The sequence below is a fragment of the Peromyscus maniculatus genome, chromosome 20 (genome assembly GCF_049852395.1).
Source record: "Peromyscus maniculatus bairdii isolate BWxNUB_F1_BW_parent chromosome 20, HU_Pman_BW_mat_3.1, whole genome shotgun sequence".
NCBI lineage: Eukaryota > Metazoa > Chordata > Mammalia > Rodentia > Cricetidae > Peromyscus > Peromyscus maniculatus.
The window spans coordinates 73,045,533-73,064,155 of record NC_134871.1 but is presented as its reverse complement, the minus strand read 5'-3'; the positions used below and the strand labels follow the sequence as shown (position 1 = coordinate 73,064,155).

At 43.8% G+C, this 18,623-nt stretch overlaps 1 protein-coding gene across 6 annotated transcripts in view; it reads left to right on the top strand.

Moving 5' to 3' along the window:
* Cbx5 (chromobox 5) overlaps window positions 1–14,512 on the top strand; it is a 48,975-nt gene extending 34,463 nt beyond the window's left edge. For 5 of the 6 annotated variants that reach the window (XM_006981802.4, XM_076556983.1, XM_016000360.3 and 2 more), the window contains 3 exons: window positions 599–785; window positions 4,764–4,864; window positions 6,077–14,512. In XM_006981802.4, the coding sequence (XP_006981864.1) occupies window positions 599–785; window positions 4,764–4,864; window positions 6,077–6,227 (439 nt within the window). In that variant the 3' untranslated portion in view covers window positions 6,228–14,512. The remainder of the gene's footprint in view (window positions 1–598; window positions 786–4,763; window positions 4,865–6,076) is intronic. The other variant, XM_042264924.2, reaches the window with a different exon arrangement.
* The last annotated feature ends 4,111 nt before the right edge of the window (window positions 14,513–18,623 follow it).

Here is an 18,623-nt window from a genome sequence, read left to right as displayed (position 1 = left end):
GTTTGAGGTTTGATCCCCAGCCCGCAAAATAATACTGCTGCTGTAATAGTTGAACAATCCTCAACCCCACCCCTACCCCCACAACCCTAAGACAGGTTTTCTCTGTGTAGCCCTGGCTGTCCTGAAACTCACTTGATAGACCAGGCTGTCCTCGAACTTGGGGATCTGGCTGCCTCAACCTCCCAGGTGCTGGGATTAAAGGCATGTGCCACCAACCACAGCAGCTATAATAATTCTTTATGTGACTTTGTGTGGACATACTTTTTCCCAACTTCCTTCAGTGAAAATCTAAGATCAAATTTTTTGGATCTTTTTTTTTCTCTGCAGAGCTGGGATCAAACCTATGTCATTACATGTGCTAGGCAAGTATGTTACCACTGAACTAAACCCTGAGCCTCTTATTAAATCTTTAAGTATAGAATTTCTATCCTTTGCTTACATGTCCTCTTTAAAATAAGCTTTAGCACTGAAAGGGGCTGAGGATGTAGCTTGCTAGCACTTGTCAGTTTTAGGTTCTGCAGAGATGCTAAGTGGGTAAAAATAGGGCATTATCATCATCCCTCAGTCTTTTCCTTTTGTCTTTATTGTCATTGTTCAGGGAGCACAATACTTGGGAACCTGAGAAGAACTTGGATTGTCCTGAACTAATTTCTGAGTTTATGAAAAAGTATAAGAAGATGAAGGAGGGTGAAAACAATAAGCCCAGGGAGAAGTCAGAAGGAAACAAGAGGAAATCCAGTTTCTCCAGCAGTGCTGATGATATCAAATCTAAAAAAAAGAGAGAGGTAAGTTTCTCCCCTCCTCCCACTTAACTATCCTTTTACTACTATCATGCAAAGGGAGGTTTAGTTATTTTTTGGTCTAAGGACAAACCTAAAAGGTATATTGTTGGACAAAAGCTTCCAGGGAAGTTATGCTCATTGACCACAGTGACCCCTTCTGGCGGAGGGAGAGCTGGTGTAGCACTGATTCTAACTAAAGTGTCAAAACTAATGTGAAACTGTCTCCCCACTCCCCCTCCAGTGAATAGAAATGTGTGTGTATATCTGAGTGGATGCTGAGGAGGCCAGAGGAAGGTGTTGGATTCCCTGCAGCTAGAGTTACAGGCAGTTGTGAGCTCCCAGAGATAAGTGTTGGGAACCAAACTTCCATCCTCTAGAGGAGAAGCAAGCTCTCTTAGTCACTGAACCAACTGTCTAGCACCAAGAAGACTCTTAAATGTTTTTTTCTTTTTTTTTTTTGGTTTTTCGAGACAGGGTTTCTCTGTGTAGCTTTGCGCCTCTCCTGGGACTCACTTGGTAGCCCAGGCTGGCCTCGAACTCACAGAGATCCGCCTGGCTCTGCCTCCCGAGTGCTGGGATTAAAGGCGTGCGCCACCACCACCCGGCTTGTTTTTTTCTTTTTAAATAAAGAAAAGTAGCTAAGGATAGGGTTCATGAATAAAGGTGTCTGTTGCCAAGCCTGACAACATGAGTTCAAATCATCTCATATTGTGGAAGGAGAAAACTGACTCCTGAAAAGTTCGCCTTTGACCTCCATGTGCACCTGTCTGCCTGAACACACCAATAATAAGAGTAATAGATAACATTTGTTACTTTATTAAAAACCAAAACTTGTAACCGGGCGGTGGATGGCGCACGCCTTTAATCCCAGCACTCAGGAGGCAGAGGCAGGCAGATCTCTGTGAGTTTGAGGCCAGCCTGGTCTACCAAGTGAGTTCCAGGAAAGGCGCAAAGCTACACAAAGAAACCCTGTCTCGAAGAAGAAAAAAAAAACAAACAAACAAAACTTAACTGGGCAGTGGTGGTTCATGCCTTTAATCCCAGCACTCAGGAGGCAGAAGCAGACAGATCTCTGTGAGTTTAAGGTCCGTCTGGTCTACAGAATGAGTTCCAGGACAGCCAGAGCTGTTAAACAGAGAAACACTTTCAAGATTAATTTTTAATCTTCTTTTGTGTCTGTTCATGGATTAGTTTGGAAACTAATTATGAAGTTTGGCTTGACTCAGTTGCTTTTATCTTTTTGGTTTTTAGATTGAAGGTAGTAACATAAACGCCATATTGCCTCTTATTTCTCCTGAATCTTTGCCATGTGAGTGTTCCACAAATGCACTCTGCCCCTCCAGCTTTGCCTCTTTCCATTTTATTTCAGGGTTATGAAGAATATATCATACACTTAAAATTTAATAAAATAGAATAAAACATCAATTCCCTGTTTGATCTGCATTATACTTGGATACCCATTTTTCTATACTGTTGCTCTTAACTCTTGACTACACCTTAGAACCACCCAGAGTTTCTGTGGGTAGAAGCTTTGGGGCTTTATAAAGGCTTGTATATAATTCTTGGCCTCTGGAACTGGGGGCTGTTCCTGTCTGGCTCTTTTCTCTGGTTAATTGTATTTTTATAACCATTGTTTGTTTGAGACAGGGTATGTAGTCCTAGACCTTGCTATGTAGACCAGGCTGACATCTAACTCACAGAGATCATCTTGTCTCTGCCTCCTGAGCACTAAGACTAAAGGCATGAGCCAGTATGCCTGGTTGCAACCTTATGCCAGATTCTGGAAAGGGGTGAATATCATTATGATAAACTATATTGATAAAGAATTTAAGGAACATTTTCTGAGGAAATACCACTTGATCGTGCGTGCGTACGTGTGTTGTTTGAGATAAGGGCTCACTCTATAGTCTTGGCTGGCCCGAAACTCACTGTATAGACCATCCTGGCCTCATAGTCTCTGTCTGCCTTTGCCTTTCAGATCTCCCTGTGCTCTTTTTAAATTTTATTTACATATTTAATACATTTTACTATTTTTCATGTGCGTGTGAGTGTGCGTTCCACTGCACATGTGTAAAAGGTAGAGAACAATTTGGAAAAGTCAGTTATTTTCTTTGGCCAGGTTGGTCTTGGGGATTGAAATAAGATCCTTAGGCTTAAAGCAGGCACCTTTACTGACTAAGCAGCCAGCCTCTTTTTGTTGTTGTTTTGTTTGATTAGCCCTTGTATTCTGGCTTTTGTCGTTTGGTTCTTTTCTAGTTAAGTTGAAATAGCAAAATAACACAACCAAAGACTTTTAACTATGTATTTGTGAGAGATAGTAAACATTTCTTCAACTCAAGGTCTTTGTTCTATTAAAGGCAACGATCTGGCTCGGAGTCCCTGGCCACTTGAGAGCGCTTCATGTCTATCTAGGTTCTGGAGCTGCTGACCTTGAAAACAACCTCCGCACATCCTTTACATCATGTTTGTCTGGGCCTCTGATAGCATTCTGAGCAATACTGGCAGCTGTCAGGTAGACAGCTCGCATGATACGTAGTGGTTGTGTATTTTCAAGTATGGGGGATTTCATTTCTTTAGACCGCTGCAGAAGAAATTTCTTGGTTTTATGCCTGATTTAAGATTACTGCCGGTGATGATTTTAATGTTTTCCTTGCCTTGGCTCCTTTCAGCAGCTTGAACATTCTTTTTTCATTTTCCTCCCTCTGTAGTAGACTGTTTCCAGCCGCCAGCGATGATGTATGACTTAGTCCCTGTGCCAGCATTCCAGCTGTGAGCAGCTGTGTTTGCATCTGGGAACCTATTCCCCTTAAATGCCCCAAAGAATCTGTGTCTTAAAAAGCCAGTATCTTTCCGTTGATTCATGGCTGGAATTTCTTTCCTGTTGTGGCTTCTGGTATCTTTGAGGACCACCAGGACTGTGCAAGCTTTTGTGTTCCTATTTTTAAATTTTCATTTATTCATTTATTTATTTGTTCATTGTGTTGGGGGACATCATGCACTAGTGTAGGTCAGGGAACATGTGGGAGTTGGTATTCTCCATCCACCATGTGAGTCCCAGGGATCAAACTCAGGTTGTCAGACTTGCCTACAAGCCCCTTTGTCCACAAGCCATCTCACTGACCTTTTGTATCTCAAAAGAAAGTAAGATGATCAGAAAGATGTTAGGAAAATCACACACCCAAGATTTGGTTCATTTGGAAAATCTTAAGTTTTTCTTTGTGTTGCTAATGAGTTTGCATTATCTCTTGTAAATTTTAGAACAGTTATGATGTGTCTAATTTAGACTTTTTTGTTCTGATGAGTGCCATTACACCTGAATCAGCCTCTGCTGTGTGTAGATGACGGAATTAATTACCTGAGAGCAAGTCCCAGTACTCTTCTCAGTTCAGTGGCCTAAAGTCTCAGTCCAGTCCCAATTAATGCTAATAGTCTGTCTGTGTTGCAAGGGGCTGAGCAGACCAGGGGCTTCTCTCCCAAGTATATGTAAACTAGTGTTTGTGATCTTTGAAATTTGCCCTTTTTAGGGTATTGGTCTTACATTCTTCTTGCCTCTGTTTTTACAATATAGATGACTGTGTGAAATATTAAATCTATTGGTCACTGTTAGATAAAAGTCTAAAAGGTTATGGTTGAGAAAGCATATCTGAAATTAAGAGAGTGAGAATGAGCTTGTTTCGTGTCTCAGGAACAAGAGTAGAGGGGTCAGCTTGAAGTACTGAAGAGGAGGTCCTAAAGGTCAGGGTCATTTGCAAGGAATACCAGGAAAAACAACTGCATCTTCTTGCATAAATATCTCTTGACTTGGTTACTGGTTGATCTAGAAGTATGTTCCTTGAGTTCTAAGGGTTTTTCTGAATTGATGACAAATGATGTCAAGTGATGTTAACAAAGGCTATGATTTGTTGTTCTGAGGAACCATTTTTTGTTTGTTTTTGTTTTTATTCTTTCTGTAAGCTCTAATCTCTCCTGTTCTATTTATAGCAGAGCAATGATATCGCTCGGGGCTTTGAGAGAGGACTGGAACCAGAAAAGATCATTGGGGCAACAGATTCCTGTGGTGACTTAATGTTCTTAATGAAATGGTGAGAGAAGTTGGGCCTCACTCTACAGTTATGTTCCTTTGCTATAAAGAAAGGATGTAAAATTGAGAATTCCTAAATTTAATTCTTAACCAACACTGATGTCAGTATTAAGTGGGGATTGTGGTTCAGAATGGGTTTGTGACATTCTCAAGCTTTGGTATTATTGTATCATAGTAACCTGCATGTCAGAAAAATTAATTTAGGGTAAAATATTTGTAGCCATCCCTAAACATCTTTTTGCATGGAACTGAATCATTTGCTGTAAGATTGTGAGCCTGTGACCATGGGATAAGAGCTAAGTAAAGCTTCTTCCCATCACTGAGGGTCAGGATCACTGAGAGATTTCTAAAAGAGAAATTATTTTCAACAAAGGGCATTAAGATTAATGCTGAATAAAGCACAAAATACCAGAAATAGTTACTTCTGGAAGAAAGTGGAGTACTTCATCCCTCCCTCCCTCCCTCCTTTTCTGACAGGGTCTAATATAGCTCAAGCTGGCTTTGACCTCAATGTGTAGTCCAGGATATTGAACTCATTCTCCTGTCTCCATCTCCCCAGGGCTGGAGTTACAGGATTACAGGCATGTCCTCACCATGCCTGACTGGATTTTTTCCTCTTCCCTATTCTTTTTCTTTCCCCTCCTTTCATCTTTCTTTTAAGATTCATTTTTTGTTCATTTTATGTGTATGTATGTTTTGCCTGAATATATGTATGTGCACCATGTGTGTACAGTGCCTGCAGAAGCCAGAAAAAGGCATTGGATCCCCTGGAACTGACGTTACAGGCAGTTGTGAGCTGCTATGTAGGTACTGGGAACTGACCTTGGGTCCTCCGCAGTAGACCTGGCTGGCTTTGAACTCAGAAATCCATCTCCTTCTGCCTCCCAAGTGAACAGTAGAATGCATTCTTAACTGCTGAGCCAACTCTAACCCCTAGGGTGTCATCCTCTAGAGCTAGAGAAAGAGACAGTTGTAAGCCCCCAGCTTACAGCTAGTGCACTGAACCTGAGTCCTCTGTAGCAGCCATCTCTTCTTCAGCTTTTTCTTTCTTATGTTTTGATGCTAAAGATCAAATACAGAGGCGCCACCACTGAGTTATACCTCCAGCCCTTTAAAGATCCCTTTATTTGAGATCAAAGTGTAAGGAGGAGAACATGCAGACAAATACCTCTGTCTCACTTCTCCTTCTAAGTCTTATGTTCTTTCTTTCCAGGAAAGACACGGATGAAGCCGACCTGGTTCTTGCAAAAGAAGCTAATGTGAAATGTCCACAAATTGTGATAGCATTTTATGAAGAGAGACTGACGTGGCATGCATATCCAGAAGATGCGGAAAACAAAGAGAAAGAGAGCTCGAAGAGCTAAAGGAGGGGGTGGTCTCTGTCATTTCTCTTTGTATATAATACGTTCACCTTCCTGCCTCCTCTCCCTTCTCCCATCCTTTTCCATCCTAAACACATCCATAAAAATATGTGCTTATCACTGTGCTTCATGGGAGAGATGTTGGTATTGGTTCTCTTGTAATATAACTGATGGTCGGATTCATAAGTGTAACTCTGTGAAAATCAGGCATTTACATGCCGTGTGTAATTCCCACAGTTTTTCCTTTTACCCTGATCTTTTTCTTCTGCTCCCCTGTAACATTTTAATCACCTTATAGAGTCATCATCTTTTTGGGCCAGTTGCTTTTTAAGCTGGGGGATTTTATTACAATGATGATGACTTCAGTTTCTTTTCATTGTTATTAGAATGTATTGATGACCACCTTTGTTTGGACATAGAAAGGATGTTGTCCATCTTTTAGAAAGCCTGTAGCAGTGGCCTACTTGTGTCTTTTCCCGTCTCATCTATCTCTGCCATGAGAATATAGGGTTCCTGGTTTGGTCTTCTGGGCCACCCCTGTTTGTTCTCACTTACCCTTCCGTAACAACTCTGCTCTTTTGAGGGCTTGAAACTTTACATTTAAATCTGTCAAGGCACTCTCTTTAGCCCTCAGGCTTTTGGCTTTTTTATTATCAATCCCTGATTCTGCTTCTGTAAGGTGGCATAAAATGACAAGATGAACTGTGGAGTCTGTAAGCTGTAGTTCAGGAGGATAGTAGGATGAGGCCAGATACAGTTGTCTTTGGTATTACATGGTATATATGTATTCTTTCCTTTCATCCCTCATATTTAGACTATATCTATTGATGTAGGTGTGAGTGATTGCCTGGGGCTTGCTTGTGCCAAGGTGCTGGGCACCCTCTAACCCTGCCAACTTTTATGGCCTCCCAAAGCTTCCTGTTACCAAAGAGGCATCAGAGTAAATTCACTTCTTAGTGGACTCACATTCCCTTACGTGCCATTATTTTCAATTGGGAATTCTTAGAGAGAAGCCACTAGCCACAGTATCAGTTTTTAAATACTCACTGTAGTACTAATCTGTAATTTTACTGCCTCATGACTCCTGGATTTGCCACCAAGTCCTCAAAGTATTAATGTTCCCCACCTTCTCCACCCTCAGACTTTTAGTTGTATCTTATTTTTTAAAACTGTATTTTCTTGGAAGACTATCATCTCAGAAAGTGACAGGTCTTGACATTAGCTTTTTGGCACAACCTTCTCACAACAAACTTTCCTTTTTGGCTTACTCTTGCTTTGCTGTTAATATGTTCTGACCCTGCTCTGCTTTTTTGTCCTTTAAGAAATGCCACCTTCTCTTCATTCTTGTATAGTTGAGGAGGCTGGAGAATCAGGACTAAAAGTAAGGAAATAACAGGGTTTGGAGCTAAGTACTCTTGTCCCAGCTCCAAGGCTGAGGATAAAAGAATAAATGCTGAGGTAGCCTTAATGCTAGACTTAATCAGCTACTGAGGCTGTTTTTGTTGTTGCTTCTGATTCTTATAACATAGCTGTCTGGGTTGGAGCATCCAACCATTTCTGGATTATTCATGGTAATGAGAGAAGTGGATGGAGTGCTCCAGTCCACAGATGAGCCAAATAATGTGCAAATCATAGACCCATTCATAGCATTTGTTAGCTTTGCTTTTCTGCTCAATGCTGATTGAATCCTGTGTGCTTGCATAAATATGTCAACAGTTAGACTGCACAGCGGAGAAGACAGCTGCTGCAGTGACGAGGCAGACAGACAATGAAGCTTTGCCCTGAGTCAGCCAGGGAGAGCCTGTGGGTGGTGATATGGTCAGGGAAGAGCACCTCACCCATACCTCACATGGGTGAGTGTTTCTCTCTCCATAATCCATTGCAAGAGTTAGAGGCTAGATCAAGTTCTGGATAAGTGACTGTTGTCTGTACTTAACTTGAGGAAAGGAAGGAAGGGTGGTTAGAGAGCAGATTTGCCATACAAACAACCAAGGATAGTAGTAATTAGAGTAGATGAAAATGAGAAAGAATAAGCCAGAGCTCCTGGTGTGATCTGAGTCTCTTGATTGAAAACTGGAAGAAAGAACAGCCTGTCTGGGTAGTCAGTGGTAGTGGGCTTATAAATTGGGGTGACAAAATCTTTTAAAGCCAAAATCTTAGCCTGTGGGCAAATGTAACAGTACATATTTGGTACTTGATACTAAGACTGCTCCTAAGAAGCCAGGCCTGGTGGCTTAAGCATATAGTCCCAGACTGTGATACAGGGGTGTTTTATGTTCCAGGCTTTCTGGGAAACTTAGTGAGACCCTTTCTCAAAATAAAAAGTATAAAAGACTGAGGATATAGTTTCTTGAGAGTTCAATCCTTTGTAATGCAAAAAAGTCTAGGGAAGGAGTGGCCCTGAGAAGCCTACAGTGCATAATTGCTGAGACAGTAGATGGTGTTTAACAAGATCGTGTACTATTTGCCATTGTTTTAATAATCTTTACTCCATCTTTTCGGTCCTCAGTTCATGGTTTTCTGCTAAGTATTACCAAAATGTCCTTGTTCTTAATATTATTGCTGGTTATATCTAGAAATAGAGAACTGTGATTTCAGTATTATCTTAAGTGTGAAGAAGTCAGACACCCGCCTGTGCCTCTAGCTTGTGTTGGTGCCAAGTAGCTTGTTTCTGCTAGAGGATGGCAGCCTCAGAAGAATTTCCTACAGATTTCTTCCCTTTAAAGAGTTTGCAGCCAAAGGTGAAACACTTAAACACCTAAGTATATTTTCCTGTGTAAATCCTTTTCAGAACTAATTTTGTGGTATTAGGAATTGAACCCTGGGGTAGCTTAGACACGCCAGGCAGGTACTCTACCACTGAACTGATATGTGCCCCATGCCCGACATACACCATTTTGTTGTAGAGCAGGCTGGCCTCACACTCAAGATCCACTTGCCTCTGCCTCCTGAGTCCTGGGATTTAAAGGCTGCCTTGGCCTATTGTTTGAAAGTTTTATATACCAGGCTAGCCCCAACTTGTGGTATAGTCAGAGGTGACCTTGAATTCTTGATCCTCCTGCCTCTGCCTCCCAATCCCAAGGATTACAAGTGTGTGCCACCATGCCTGGGTCTCTCAGCCCCGTTTTAAAATTTTTATTTTGAGACTGGCCCTTCAAAGTTACTAATGTTAGACGGGTATGGTGGTGCACACCTTTAATCCCAGCATTTAGGAGGCAGAGCAGGTGGATCTCTGAATTGGAGGCCAGCCTGGTCTATATAGTGAGTTCTAGGCCCGCCAAGGTTTTATAGACCCTAATCTCAAAAGGAATATAAAGAAAAGGATACCTAGGCCAGCCTCAAACTTAGGGTCTTTTTGTATCAGTTGTGAGGAACCATACCTAACTCAATATTTTTTTAAAGTTAATTACTTTATGTATATGGGATTTCTGTCTGCAGATAAGTCTGTACACCATGTGCATGCCTAGTTCCCTAGGAGACCAGAAGAGAGCCATATCCCCTGGGATAGGAGTGAGCCACTATGTGGGTATTGAGAATCAAATCCTTGTTCCCTGCAAAAGTAGTCAGTGCTCTTAACTGCTGAGCCATCTCCCCAGCCCCTCAAATCATGTTTTTTGTTTGTTTGGTTTTGGTTTTTTGAGACTGGGTTTCTTTGTTTAGCCCGAAGTTGCTTGGTAAGCTCACCTCAAACTCACAGAGATCTGCCTCTGCCTCCTTAGTGATGAGATTAAAGGAGTGCACCCACTGCCGGGCTCGGAACATCTTCCTGAACCTGAATTTCTTTAATTTATTTTTTTTCCTGTGTAGCTCTGGATGTTTCTTGCTGGCTTCACCCTCTAATAGGCATGTCACCAAGAGCATGTTGCCAGCTTGACACAAAAGCAGAGATGAACGGGGTAACCCACCAACTTGACACTGTGCTGTTCACATTCCCACAACATTAGCACACATCAATATTGGTTTCATTCAACAAACATTTTGGTTCAGGATACAAAGTTTATCACCGTTGCCTCTCAGAGAACTTTGATAACGGTGTGGGATGATGGTCTTTACAGTCTTGTATGTAAATAACTACACATACATAAGTTTCTGGTTTGGGGTAGAACAGTCCAGTGTACAGAAGGACGAGTCTTGGGCGGGCGGTTCAGTGGCAGAGTGCTAGTGGAACATTCATGGAGCCCTGGGTTCCCACAGGGAACCTTGGAGTGGAAAGACCTGTGGTCTTAGATGAACTGAGTTTCTGGCCATGGGGGCATTGCAGAAAATAAAGAGGATACAGCTGAGAACCTTCTTCAGCTCTTTTGGACTCTGCCAAAACATGAATGCCACTCATGGTTGCTTTGCTTGTGGACAGCATTGCCTGCATTACGGGTGCCTTTGTGTGCTGTGCTATGGGTCCTTATTTTAGCAAGTTGTTCACACTCTTCAATTTCTCACCCCTTTTGGAGAAATCAACATGAGGCTGGCTTTAAAGCCCAAAGCATACCATCTAATGACAGGCTTTGGTTTTGTTTTTTTTTGTTTGTTTGTTTGTTTTTGGGTTTTTCAAGACAGGGTTTCTCTGTGTAGCTTTGCACCTTTCCTGGAACTCACTCTGATCCTCCCGAGTGTTGGGATTAAGATGTATGTATATAAGATATACCGCCCAGCGATAGGCTTTGTTAAAGCTTAGGGACCATCTGCCTCTGGGTCAGGCACTGCCAGTCATTTCTAAGCAGCACCTGTGTAGCGTATGTGAAAACCTCCAGAAACACGTCCCGGCTCCTCAGGCTTCTTCTGTCCAAGGAGGTGGACCATGAAGCCCCTCCCAGTTAAAGCTCTCATTCTGACTCGAAAACAAGAAAAAGATCATAGCTCCACCTGAATAATTGGCTCACTTCAGAAGTCAGAATTCCCAGGAATTCAACTAACTGTTCTAGAAGGTTAAAATGTGAAGTTTCTTGTTTCTTCTTTGCTTATGTTGACCTTTTTTTGAATTTTAATCTACCTCTTATTTTTGTATTGCCACTTGAGCATCAAGCTTGACTTTGGCCTAAGATGGTATATCTTCTGTTCGTTGACAGTTCATTCATTCTCTTGCCTTTTCTCTTGGCCCTCACTTCACCTAACATCATCTTCCATTGCTCCTGTCAGAAATATGTTTTAAAGTCTTTTTTTATGGGAAGAAGTAATCCACCGCTGCTGTTTGTCTCTGAGGTCGATGAGAGAAGGGGCTGAAAGACAGTGGTGGAGGAAGGCAGATCCTGCACTTGAGGCAGAAGCTGACAAGGGAAGAGCCATTAATTAAAGACAATTTCAAAGTCAACTGATTGTGATCATTAATGTCACAATAGATCAAAACCTAATTATCACAGCCTAGGTAAGAGCCATCAGTATTAATCGGAAAATCTAATAGGAAACTATTATCAGGAAATTAGGCCAAATTGAATGCAATGAACTTTTTATCATTCTCTTTTTTTTTTGGTAATGTTCCTTGGCATTGGCAGGTATGACCCTAACAGTTGGTCCAAGCCCAAATTGATAGTTTCACTTTTTTTTTTTTTTTTTTTTTTTTTTTTGGTTTTTCGAGACAGGGTTTCTCTGTGTAGCTTTGTGCCTTTCCTGGATCTTGCTCTGTAGACCAGGCTGGCCTGGAACTCGCAGAGATCCACCTGCCTCTGATAGTTTCACTTTTAAAGAGCTTTTTTTTTTTTCCCCAGGCTGGCCCCAGTACTTAGTCTTCCTGCCTCAGCCTTCAGAGCACTAGGGTTTTGAGGGGGTGGGTGTATTCAGGCTTAATGTGTGTGCAGGGGGTGGGGTTTGAACTCAGGGCCTTGTACATTCTAGACAAGTGCTCTACCACTGAGCTATATTCCTAGCTCAAAGAGTATTTTGTTAGGGGAGTTTTTAGACAGACTGAATCCGAGCTGTCATTGCTGAAACACTACCATTTGTCCAGTGTAATCAGCCATCAGTGGAATATATATATACACATGTATCTTAAAGTCTTGGAGAGCCCATGGTGAACATTGTGTGATGTGTCACTATGCCATCCCTCAAGTTCTTGTTCAATGTAGAGTTTTTCACTGGCTACCATGAAGGCTGTGGGAGGAAGAACATGTCCTGCTTTGAAATTCTTAGAGAACTCCTAAAAAGATCGTTTCCTTGTGTGACAACATTCTCAAGATGTAAGTCAGTGTTTTCCAGCTCTGGCAGGTTCTCCCCCCACCCCCACCCCCATAGTTTTAAGATAGGAACATAATGATTTCCCACCAGAATGGGGGGGGGGGGCCTCAACTGGTTTCTGTCCGCCTTCTTGGTTTGTTTCTGTTTTCTGTGTTACAAGTTATATCTCTGGCAGCGGGAGGAGCCATCACTATATCCTTAAGCTGTATGTGAAGATGCCACCACTCTTGGGTGAGATGAGGCAGACTGTAGAAAGGTGTTTCCTTTGGGTGTTACAGGAGGAATACCAGACTAGAAGGCATTAGAATCATGGACACTTTACCTGCTCTTGGGCTCAGCCCTGCAGCCCTGCTGTGCTTCAGTTGCTCAGTACTGCTTACTGATCCTATGTGGAAGGGCCATGCTGCTTTCTGCATTTTTGGAACCTGGATTATTTTACTCAGTTGAAGACTGAGAAATCAATGTCTTAATACTTCACTTGTTAAATGAATTTTAGTGTTTAAAATGCAACCTGATTTTCAAAGTGGCACTAACTAAGGTGGTCTTCAGAAGCAAGGCTCCTTGGGTTACTCCAGGTGAGCAACAGCCCTCATGTAACAGTCCGATGGTTGCCCTCATCTGGCTGCAGTGAGGTGACTGAAAGCAAAATGTTCTAATGGATACTGACTGTGCCAGCCTCCCCACTTGGTCTTAATGGCTGACCTTGGGCAAGTCTTTCCTTTCAATGCCTCAGTTCCCCATCTGTCAAATGGGGTAATAATACTGACCTACCTCATGGGGTGTTGTGAGGCATTACAGATCAGAACTGATGACTCCTTTGGGGTTGCCTGTGGAGGATGCCTTGAGTTGACATTTTTTTAGCCCTCACTGAACTGTTTCCAAGTTTGGAAGTACTTAGTGACCTTGGCAAGTTTCTGCCCCTCCACCCCTCATCAAAGCTGCTAGTTCAGATGTTGACAGTGTTTTGTGAATGTTGGAGTCTTGATAGTTCAGACTATCTTGGGATGTTAGAGTAGGCACTAGGGTTTTGTGCCTTGCATTCACCAAGAGGCTGTTTGAAACTCAAGAATCTTGGGTTAGAGAATCATGAGGCAAGAATGTTACAGCATTTCTTTCTCTGTAGGTTGGGAGTTAAGCACCTATTCCCATGGACTTACAACCACTTCTGTCCATGAGCAAAGCAACCCTGGTAGTTTGGATTTATATTATTTCTTTCATTTTCCAGACCGGTCCCAGGATAGTGAGATCACTGTTCCTCTGTGCTCCTAAGCCTCTGCTTCTCGTAGAAACCACATGGTTCAATCAACATAACCTTCCATCTGCCACCATTGGTTCTCAAGGCTTCATCCAGTTCACTGTGTGTGGAATCTGTCACCTCTTTCCCAGTGTCCACAGTCTGACCCTGACTGAGGACATCTTGGACACTTGTTTGCCCACTTATGGGCTCAAGAGCCTTATTCTTTCCGTCTCACTTAGGGGCTAAGGCAGCCCTAGCTCTTCCAGACAGGGCTCTTTCCCTTTTCCCTCCTTGACCCTGGATTGGTAACCCGTGAAAAAGCACAAGGTCCTGGCTCCCTGGAGGCACTCTCCAGTTGTGTTAGGTGTACTCTGCTCCTAAGGGGGGTACTGGGGGCCGTGTGGTTCTTTGGAGTTCTAGAGGATGGAGAAGGAGCAGTCTAATGTCCTGCCAAGTAGTAGCCAGCAGTTGCCTTACCCCTGCCTGCTGGCCATGTTCCCACCTCCTAGAATGGGCTTTCAGAGACCCTAGAGCTGGCTTTCCTCAGCATTGTGCCATTCTGAGTAGGAAGCAGGTCATACCTTGTAGCACGTGTCTGAATGGAAGTGAGACATTGAATTCTCTGTGGACTTTTGGTTTGTGGGGGAGTTTTGGTTGCGTTTCTTGGTTTTATTTCAGCCAAACTCGTCTGCTTTTGATTTCTTTAAAGGATAAATGTTCTATATATGTTTGCATTTTAAGTGTAAATGTTTTTAAAAATAGACATTTATGTCTTTCTACAACTGACATCCAATTCAGACATCATTCTCCCCCCCCCTTCCACCCTCTTTCCCTCCCTTTTCATACTCTTGTATTGATTCTAATAAACGGTTGCTTTTCAAATATGGATCTTGAGTGATGGTTTGAATGTTTGTATGTGTTTTAAATTTGGGTCCTGGAATGTTAGCTGATAATCATACATTTCTGCCATCCTCCATTACTTCAGTGCTGAGCATCAAAGCCAGGACCTTGTGTAAGCTAAGTAAGCACTCATTGAGCTGAGCCCCAGCCCATTTGTAATCCCATTTTTGAAGCTTTGTGAAAGAAGAGCTGGCTGTCTGCGACCTTTCCCTGAAGGTTTGTTGGTTCCGACTTTATACAAACAACCACAGGGTGGCGCCAACCCTGGAGAATAAGCCGGTGCCCTGTGTCTGAGTGACCCTGCTCTTACTGGACAGTTCCGAGAGTAAACCCATGGTGCTCTGTGAGTTCTTCACACACGCTGCCGAACAGTCTAAGGTTTACAGTTTATGGTTACACTGTAACTGCCTCATCTTTGATTTGCTTCACAAATACTAAAGAAACCTGTGTCCTAAGGACCTGTGGGCCAGAAACGGGGTCGCAGTAGGAAATTGGAGAGGAAAGTGAGGTTATCTAGGGTTTATTGGGTTATATAAGTGATGTGGCCTGATCCTGGTGGGACTAGGTGGAAGCTTGCAGAGATAAGTGAAGATGGACGGAGCCTGGTTTCTACCAACCTGTCCCTGCAATTCCGCTCTCTTGTTTTCCTTTCTGGCTGTTGAGTTATAGAGTCTCTGCAGCCTAATCTCGTAAAAGTCTTATGAAGACATCTGTAGGTTGGCTGGCTTAATGGTCCGTGACCCCATAAACATGGGACAGGAGAGCCATTTGGTCCACCTCAGAGATGGGCCTTTGTGAACATATTTATTTCCTACTTCTGAGGACTGGGTCTGCTTGCTCCTTCCCGTTCTAGTTCTCTCACACGCCTCGGCCCATCAGGAATCAGGACTAACTCCAGGGGGTTGGATCCTATACTCCCAGCCTTAGACAACTGTCTTGGTTTGTGTCTCCCCACAGTGAAGAATGAGGTCTGCTTGACACCCAATTCAGATTAGTTCTTCATTGCCTTATAAACTTTCAGTTTTCTGGAAAAGTCCAGAAGTCACCAAGCTGGTGAAATGGATGCAGTGCTGGCAGCTGGAGACCAGTGGAGCCTCACTGCGGGGTGTCTGCTCTGCTGGCTCATTGAGCACATAGCTCTGAACTGCCCTGTCGGAGTCAGCAGCCCCAGGCTCTCTCTGCTCTTTGGAAGGAAATGTAAGCTGCAACCATGATAATGAGAGCTGACCCTGGTTGAACAGGGGAGGCCATGCCATAGCTCCTGCCCAAGCCTGGAGTGACCTGTGTGTGTGCTTGAGAGAGGAATGTGTGACACTGTGCAATCCAACCCGAGTTCAGTCCCTGGAAGAGATCTGGAGAAAATGAACTCCACAAAGCTGACTTCCCCGTGTATGTTTTTTGATTTGATTTTTTTTTTTTTTTTTTTTTTTTTTAAGGGAGATCTCACTGGACATGGTGGCATGCCTTTAACTCCAGCACTCGAAAAGCAGAGGCAGATAGATCTCTGAGTTCCAGGCCAACCTTCAGTGAGACACTATCTGAAGGGGGAATAAAAGGAGACAAGATGAAGGCTGGGGTCAGTTGGCGTGTGGGCATATGGCATGGGCACTCTGTGGCTCTGGGCAAACTGAGTCCACCTGTTCTGTGTCAGGTGGAAGGATGGTCTGGGTCTGAGGCACCAGCCTTCTCCCTGCCCTCCATGTTGCTTCCATGTTTCCTCCCCCTGCAGCTGTAACATCTTGTTTTCCAGGTGCTGTGCGGGCTTCCCCCCTTTTATGGTTTTTGCCTCCTGTATTGTGTGTATTTGTGTGGTCCTTTTGTCTCCCCCCCCCATTTCTGATTTCTCCGCCCCTCCCAATTCCATAAGCGACCTTAATTTGGATATTTCATTTCAACCCATCATCTTTCTTGCAATAATCTGGGACTGTTTACAAGCTTGTTCTGCTCCATGCCGCCTCTGGAAGCAGGTGCATGTCTTTCTGTGTGAAATGTGGGGTCCCCTTCCAGACTAGAAGGTGCTTGCCCGCTAGCTGCCAGCTCCCTCGGCAAGGTCTTGTCTGATATAATTTGGTTATGAGCCAGGGAGGAAAAGATGCTGATAATTTTAAATGGGGGCTGCTGCGATGAAAGGTTTGGGTTATGACTTTACCCTTTACCCCCTCCTGCTACTGCTGCCTTTGGAGAAAGAAGCATGTGGGGAGCCACAGCATTGGCCACAGCTGCTGCAGCTTGTGAAATTCTGCCACATCTGCAAGGAGGCAGGGGAGCAGGTGAACAGGAGCCCTTGCCTTTGCTGTGTAGAAGTGGAATGGACTCCCTCCAGCTATTTCCACACCTGCAGCATCTCCTGAGGCAGCCTGCCTCCCCCCATAACTGTGGGCTTCCTTGTGTACATCCTTTCACGGTGGGAGCCAGGGGTGGCCAGCTCCGAAGGATCTGGGCCTGGCTGTCCTTTCTCTAGCTTCTGCCTCATTCAGGCTCATGTAGGAAGCTGGGGTGGAGAGTGTGACCACGCCTGCCTGAGGCCCCTAGGAAAGAGCACCACCACATCCTGGGCAGAGATGCAGCTGCAGCCCAGCCAAATGCTAGTCCTGCTCTGAGGGCTTCTTCCCTCTCCTGCCTCTTCCTGTTTATGGCCCTTTCTCAGTTCCTGATTATTCTTTTTCATGTCAGAGAGCTAATAAAGGAGGTTAAGTAAAAGGGATACAAGGGGGAAGAATACTTCTTTTTCTCTTCCTCTTCAGAGCTCCAGTGAAGGGAAAATTGCATCCTTCTGGGAATTAGAGTGTCTCTATCTTCAGCTCTCCTCACTCAGCAATGATGTGTAAAACAGGCATTCATGACCTTGAAAGACCTGTCAGGGCTGGAGGGCCAGCTCAGTGGGGCCACATATGTCCAAGCATGCATGAGGCCCTAGGTTCTGTCTCCAGCATTGTTCCATCCCACCCCAAATAATGGCCACTTTAAAATAATTTTTTAAGCCAGGCAGTGATTGCATACACCTTTAATCAGCATTCAGGAGGCAGAGGCAGGCGGATCTCCATGGGTTCTAGGCCAACCTGGTCTACAGAGTGAGTTCTAAGACAGCCAGGGTTACACAGAGAATCCTTGTCTACAAAAACAAAACAAAGACAAAAAAGCAAGTAAGTGTTCTTAACCACTGAAGCATCTCTCCAGTCCAATAATGGCCACTTTTGAGAATTTCATAACCTTTGGGGTGTCAGTGCCATCTCAGGACAGGGGTTGCCATAAGACTGGAAGTCACTGTTATAAAACTGTTGGATTCTTTGTCTGGAAAACAGCAGTTTTCTCTTAAGGCAGGGTCTTACTATGTAGCCTAGGGTGGCCTTGAACTTACTCTTTGGCCTTAGCCTCCTGAAAGCTGAGAATACAGGTATGTACCAACATGCCTAGTTTCTCTCTGAAATATTTGTTCCATTCATCATATCCACAAAGATGTCCCATTCATCAGCCTAGGGGAGCATGTGGGCAGCTGGAAACCTGGTGCCCAGCAGAGCCTCAAACTCCCTGTGTAGCCAAGAATAAGCTTGAACGTCTGATCCCTCTGCTTCTACCTCCCAAGTGCTGGGGTTCTAGGTATGCAACACCATACCTGGTTTCATGCTGGGGCCTTGTGCAAGCTAGGCAAAAAGTACTCTACCAACTAACTGAGCATCCCATTCCCTACCCCACTCTGCCCTCCACTTCTCAAACCTCAAACTAGAGGCGTGAGTCTGGGGTGTGGATTAAAGAGCTGGGTCAAGGGAGGGGAAGCTGTGGTGGGTATGTAAAATAAATGAAAAAAAAAAAATAATTAAAAAAAAAAAAAGAGCTGGGGTCAGTGTAGCTTGGGGACCAAAGTACAAGTCTGGGGAGGAGGGGGAGAGAGAAACAGTCTTGTCCCCGTGAAAATTAGCAGATGAATAAAGTGGGGAAAAGGAAGAAGTGAGAAACATAGCGAAATCAGATGTGTATCCAACATGTTCAAGGACTGAGGAAGCCCGTGGGAGGTGCATGCCTGGGCTTCTGTGGTTTCACCATCCAGGCAGGCAGCACCCTCACTCCCTACAGACACAGCAGACTAGAATGTCACTTCC